This window comes from Lathyrus oleraceus, chromosome 5, assembly GCF_024323335.1.
Source record: "Lathyrus oleraceus cultivar Zhongwan6 chromosome 5, CAAS_Psat_ZW6_1.0, whole genome shotgun sequence".
NCBI classification, from domain to species: Eukaryota; Viridiplantae; Streptophyta; class Magnoliopsida; order Fabales; family Fabaceae; genus Lathyrus; species Lathyrus oleraceus.
In genome coordinates this window covers 492,162,687-492,169,448 of record NC_066583.1, presented here as the reverse complement: position 1 = coordinate 492,169,448, position 6,762 = coordinate 492,162,687, and the positions used below count along the sequence as shown (strand labels likewise).

Genomic DNA, 6,762 nt, shown 5'->3' with positions numbered 1-6,762 from the left:
ACCATCCAACGTCGCAATCCATTCATACAACCCACTCAAACACAAAACCAAGAATCAAACCCTACAACCACAATTGTCTATAGCCTAAATGATTCATATGGGTTACTTCATCGTAGCCCCCCCACCAATGACCACCCAAACATCCCATCACCATAACACCTAACCATTGTTTAACTATAGTACGCCCCAGGAACCATTGCTTCGTTTCCAAAACGATTCAATGGCCAAATTTGGGAAACTATACCGTCCCCAATCCACCCAACCCCAACGTCCTAACTACGATGACATGGGCACCGAGCTCCATTACGGAAGCGCCTTTGGCCAGAGCCCCTCCGGATATTGGGAACAAATGATGACGCATCTGTCAAATACCGCTGGAACTTCCGCCGGACCTTCCCACCAATCATCGTTCGATCAGGTCAGAACACAAATACCTCAAACACCTCAAGAAAATCGTGGGACACCTCGGAGACAAACTAACACACCTGGATGTGAAACAGGAGGACGTTATAATCGGACCGGTCATTAGTTTATTGTCAGTTCAATGTAACCAATTATTACCACATCAATAATTTTTTTTTACATTATTCTTTTTTATCTAATAAATAAACCAAATTAAAAATTAAAAAAATAAAAATAAATAAAATAATACAAGGTGTGTATGCGTCAGATGAATTGACGCATATACCACATACACCACTAAGGCGCCAGGAGCATTGGCGCTTCCCCATGAGACCAATGCATACGCCAATGCTATTGGCGCCTCCTTTGGTTGCTCAGAGGATGCGCCAGTTCATCTGACGCATCCTCTTTTTAAAAATGGTTATTTTGTTATTTTTTTTGAATTATTTATTATTTTTGATTCTTTTTTTAAAAGTGGTAATTTAAAAAAAAAATCACATTTTCACTCTTTTATATATATATATATATATATATATATATAATATATATATATATATTATATATATATATATATATATAATAGATATATATATTATTATATATATATTATATATATAATATATAATATATATATATATATATATATATATATATTATATATATATATATATATATATATATATATATATATATATATATATATATATATATATATATATATATATATATATATATATATATATATATATATATATATATATATATAGAATGTAATAATACATACAAATTAAACCCAAAAAAATATATCACAGGTTTTTCTTGGTCCATATAGGAAGTAGATTCTTCCAAGCAACACTAAAGTCTAAACCAAACTATATCTGTGTGAATCTGAACCTAATACAAAAAATACTGACATATACAACAATCTTGTGTACCTATAGATTCTCATGCTTCTTCTCTCATTAAATTAAAGGTAAAGTTTTCATAATCATGTCCATGTTTAGTGATTATTATTACTTTGTTTTGTTTAATTAAATTTAAAGCTTGAAAAACTAATCTTTCTAATTTCATTTATTATTGTATGAAAACCACTTATTGATTTGTTCCAAATTTATGTTAATTGCTTATGTTTTCTGCTAAATAGATTCAATTTGGTTTTTTTGTTTATTCTTCTTCATGTTTTTGTGAAAATCAAGTTGAATTTATAGTGTACTGAATAGTTTTATTTTTTATTTTTTATGTAGAATACAGTTTCTAGGGTATGGAAACTCTTTCATATGGTTCTGCACCATGTTTGCAAGTTGTGAACACAAAGACAAAATCAGTGAAAAATAGCTTGAATTCATCATCTCAATCAACGGTTTCTTATAATAGAAAACATGGAGTTTGTTTTACCAATAATGTTTTCAAAATTGGGTCAGTGAGGTTTTTTGAAAAGGGTCATCAACAAAGAGGATTTAGGTCAGAAAGTGGGTTTGGAGGCTCTAAAAGACTCAAATTCAAGGTTAATAGTGGAAGGTATGGTGATTACGTGATTAATGAAGAAGAAGCAAGAGATATTGTAGGGATAGATGAACCTGCTTCTAAGGTTTTGATTCCCGGTTTGCCTGATGAGTTAAACGGCGAATCCGGAGCGGTAATAAGTAGTTGTTTTAAGGGATGGAAACCTAAGTTGAATGTACACTATGAGAAGGCTGGTTGTGAAAATGTGGATTCTCCTAATGTTCTCTTTTTGCCGGGTTTTGGGGTTGGTTCTTTTCATTATGAGAAGCAGTTGATGGATTTAGGTCGTGATTTTCGTGTTTGGGCGCTGGATTTTCTAGGACAGGGAATGTCTTTGCCTTTTGAAGATCCTACTTTGTATAAGGAAGGAGGGATTGCATCAAGTGGAAATGTTTCTTCTTGGGGTTTTGGAGATGAAACCGAACCTTGGGCGACTGAGCTTGTGTATTCGGTTGATTTATGGCAAGATCAAGTTCGGTACTTCATTGAAGAGGTAAATGACTTGTGCTTTTTGTTAGCACCAAACTTTTAGCAATTTCATTCATAAAATGTTTGTGGAAAATTTGCTTATTTCTATGCAGCTTTAGACTTTTTCTAACAATTTCCTAAACTATGTTATTCATTGGTTTAGGTGCTATTTGGATAAATATCTTAGTTAAGTGACTATAACATAATGGCTTATCATACAAGTGCTTATGTATATAAGTTATTTCAATAATAAAATATGAAATATAGTCATAGTGTATTCATGTAAGTTGTAAGCAATTTTCATTCGCTGTTATAGGCAGCTTGTGAAAATAAGCTAAAAACAACTTATTGATATTTAATAGTTACGAGAAATTTACAGTACTATCTTGTTATATGGTTTTGTCAGAATTCATGAAGGCGTATTGTTGAAACAATTGGTACGGTAATATAATTCAATTGACTTATTTTTAATATTTGTAGTTCTAAATAAGAGTTCATGATTTTGGACTCTGCAACTATTTTTATCCCCGTAGTTCCCCTATTCACAGATAGTTCTGCGAATATACTACACAGACTCTCAATAACTAAAGCATAATTTTTGTGGCGATGATGGAAGTTACCGATGTATGATTTGCTAGACCATTATTGCAAAAACTTCACTACCTTGCCAATGAAACTATTGCTTCTACCATTACCATAAAGTAAATCGATGTTGAAAATACTCGTGGCAGTAATCACGAAAGCTTTCTAAAATAGTTGTAGAGGGAAGTTGTTATCTCTATATTTTTGTTCTTAATGTAATTATGCAAATTGATTTGTTACAGGTCATCGGTGAACCGGTCTATCTTGTAGGAAACTCACTAGGAGGATATGTTGCTTTATATTTTGCCGCGTGCTATCCTCATTTAGTGAAAGGTGTAACATTGCTCAATGCAACACCTTTTTGGGGGTTTCTGCCAAATCCAGTAAAATCGCCCGGACTTGCCAAATTATTTCCATGGGCTGGAACGTTCCCTCTACCTTCAAATATCAAGAAACTTACCGAGTTACTGTAATATTTCCTTCGTTTCTTTCTCCGATCCTGATTTGCTTTCAAGTTTTTGTTTGTCACCTACGTATTCATTCATTCACCCATTCATCTGCGAATGATATTATGAATGTTATTCTGCTTAATGGGCCTACTGATTCTGATTAACTTGTTTTCTTCAGGTGGGAGAAAATTAGTGATCCGAAAAGTATTGCGGACGTACTTAATCAGGTTTATGCAGATCATTCAATAAACGTGGATAACGTTTTTTCACAGATAATCGAAACCACTAGGCATCCGGCTGCTGCCGCATCATTTGCTTCAATAATGTTTGCTCCTCAAGGAGAATTATCCTTCAGCGAAACATTATCCAGGTAGACACAACCATATCTCATAATTAATTAATATTAGATACGCGTGAATACACAAGTTAAGCGTTTTCACGGGGTCTGTATTTTAGATGTCGAGAAAACAAGGTGCCGATTTGCCTCATGTATGGAAAAGAAGATCCCTGGGTGACGCCGCTGTGGGGACTTCAGGTTAAAAGGAAGGTTCCTGAAGCTCCGTATTATCAAATCAGCCCTGCTGGTCACTGCCCTCATGATGAAGTCCCTGAGGTATGCAGTTGCTAACTATTAGCTCGATTGATTCGACTTAACTAAAGCTCATGAACCATTTGGTTGATTCCTGTTACATAGTTAATACACAAATGAATTTCTCTATTTCAAGAACACTTAGCTCTTTATGATTTTCATGATCATAGTAATAGAAGTTTTACTCGCTTGCAGGTCATAAATTTCTTACTTCGCGGATGGATCAGAAACCTCGAGTCTGAGGGCTCTGACTCATTACCTCTGCTTGAAGACATAGAAACTATGAATCACACTATTGAAAGGGAGTTAGAATTTCCGAGGAAAGGATCCAAAAAATCAGTAAAGGTTAGATATTTTGTTTCTAGTATCTCACTTTGGGAGAGGATAAGATCTTACATCAAATACTACTCCAAGTTCAGGAAGTTGGTAGCTAAATCTCAATGACATGGTGAACTATGCCACCATCAAATATAAATCCACTTAGTGTATTGTCTTGTTTTCGTCTAGTTTGTACCAAATTATTCATACACAATTGTTTTAGAATAAGAAGTCAATGTTGTATATATCAATCATATTTTAACCAATAGAAAAAATAATCAAATATTAGCAAGGTTTTATCGCTACCAGCTAAAGAAACTAGTTTGGACTCTTGGTTTTGTTTAGAACCTGAAAGAGATGGGAAATGGAAAGGGAAATGATGCATAGATCCTTCCTTGCATGCACGTCTGAAGATGTTAATGGGTTTGAGAAATTCTCAAAGATTCTTCCAGTCATTTTGAATAAAAGGAAAGACTAGTCAGAAGCTTTATGCAACCCTCCTAAACTCAAATGTTTGAACAAAATATTCTGAAAAAAGAAATTTTGATCCAAGTCACGATTGATATACTCAAAACGAAGAAAATGAACTCTGATCCTGTTTTCTGAAATACTTTAGGTTCTTCCGGTTCGAGACCATCTCCTATCATTGTTGTTGAGTCGCTCGGGGGAAAGAGATACGCTGGGTAAGGAAGTCGGTTATTCAAGGGGAATGTATTAGCATCCCTAACATTCATGATACTTGAGAACCGTTTTGATTGTTCTTGTTCGAATAGGTGTGATCTAAAGATTACTCGCAAAAGAATGAGGAAAAAGAAAGAAATAGATAAAGTGTTCGGTGAGGATTGAGACCCTCATGCCTACGTATTCTCATAGTTTAAGGAGGAATTCAGAGCTCCGTAGTTCATAGAACTAGTGGTGGGAGGTGAAAGGAAGAGTGATTAAAGTATGGTCTAAACCAAATAATTGTGTTTTGAACTCCAACAAGGGGTGAAATATGAACCGAAGAGAAAAATTGACGTTGACCGATATGTGGACTAGTCAGGCTGCCACTATATGGTATAGCCGAAAACAAGGAGGATCAAGTGTTTGGGTACGGGCCAAACAGCTCTTGGTTCACAAGGTGACACAAGATGGAGCTCAAAGAGATAATGCATTTCGTTCAAAGAATAGGTACATCACATGGAGTGAGTGAAAGTCCTAAAAAGGGTATATACGGGGCCCAAAGAAAGTATTGTTGGGTACAAGGAACATTATATCACTGACTGGGGAACAAACAGTTCGAGATCAAAGAAGAAAGATATCTTAGATCCACGAAGGAGATAGGCTATGAATCGAAGAGCAAACCGACGTCTTAGTAAAAAAGAATGAATTAAATGTTTGGGGACAATCCAAACAACTCTTGATTCATGAGGTGGACTACCGCTATATCGTCCTAAAAGGATGTACAAGGAGTCCAAGGAGAATTATATTTGATCTCAAAAGGATCATATTGATTGAATGAATAGAGAATGATTGATTAGTAAATAGGATATCTTGCGAAGAATATGGGTTCTCCTGCCTACGTATCCTTATAGTGTAATAAGGAAATCAGAGCTTTCATAGTTCAGTCCATTAGGGCTGGAAGCAAGATGATTGAGGCAAAAGAAGTGATTGATTGGACATAAACTACGAAGAGACTTGATAATTGATTGATAAGAATCACATTAAAGTCTATGAATAAGGGAGAATGCTTTGAATAGCTAGGGCTTACGCCCCGTACGCAAAGTCACTCTAGACAAGGGTAGGAGAAACTCCGTCTCATCATTCCTTATTACTTAAGGCTAATGACACATGATACTTCTCATAAATGACAAGTTCTTGTAGAAGAATCCTCATTCCCGCTCCTTGTGTTGATATTGCTTTGTATGAAGTGATTGATTGGACATGAACTACGAAGAGACTTGATAGTTGATTGATAAGAATCACACTAAAGTCTATGAATAAGGGCAAATGCTTTGAATAGCTAGGGCCTACGCCCGTACGCAAAGTCACTCTAGACAAGGGTAGGAGAAACTCTGTCTCATCATTCCTTATTACTTAAGGCTCATGGCACATGATACTTCTCATAACTGACAAGTTCATGGAGAAGAATCCTCATTGTCGCTCCTCGTGTTGATATTGCTTTGTATGAAGAAGACTTGGTAGTTTACTCGATTCGTATTGCACTAAAGTCTATGAATAAGGGCGAACACTTTGAATAGCTAGAGTCTACGTCCAGTACGCAAAGTCACTCTAGACAAGGGTAGGAGAAACTCCGTCTTATCATTCCTTATTACTTAACGCTTGTTTCGTTCAATTTGAATCGTATTTACCAAGTGTTGACCTTTGATTTATCTTGTATAATCCACTGCTTGATGTGACTGGGGTATCTTGCATGAAAGACTGGTCTTGAAGCTTGGAGATCCATAGCGT

At 35.4% G+C, this 6,762-nt stretch overlaps 1 protein-coding gene across 2 annotated transcripts; it reads left to right on the top strand.

Moving 5' to 3' along the window:
- The first annotated feature begins 1,195 nt into the window (after nt 1-1,195).
- On the top strand, nt 1,196-4,556 carry LOC127085669 (pheophytinase, chloroplastic). 2 transcript variants are annotated; one of them, XM_051026163.1, is made up of 6 exons: nt 1,196-1,375; nt 1,647-2,398; nt 3,198-3,424; nt 3,583-3,774; nt 3,861-4,017; nt 4,189-4,556. In XM_051026163.1, exons 2-6 carry the CDS (start codon nt 1,664-1,666, stop codon nt 4,435-4,437), a joined length of 1,560 nt encoding a protein of 519 aa, XP_050882120.1. In that variant the 5' UTR covers nt 1,196-1,375; nt 1,647-1,663; the 3' UTR covers nt 4,438-4,556. The 2 variants fall into 2 exon arrangements, with proteins under 2 accessions (XP_050882120.1, XP_050882121.1); XM_051026164.1 differs by having other exon boundaries at nt 1,199-1,375; nt 1,654-2,398.
- The last annotated feature ends 2,206 nt before the right edge of the window (nt 4,557-6,762 follow it).

Excerpts from the sequence above, each read along its gene's own strand:
- LOC127085669 (XM_051026163.1), top strand. The coding sequence starts at position 1,664 with ATGGAAACTCTTTCATATGGTTCTGCACCATGTTTGCAAGTTGTGAAC. Across the intron at positions 3,425-3,582 it reads AAGAAACTTACCGAGTTACT|GTGGGAGAAAATTAGTGATC; the intron begins GTAATATTTCCT and ends TGTTTTCTTCAG. Across the intron at positions 3,775-3,860 it reads TTCAGCGAAACATTATCCAG|ATGTCGAGAAAACAAGGTGC; the intron begins GTAGACACAACC and ends TCTGTATTTTAG.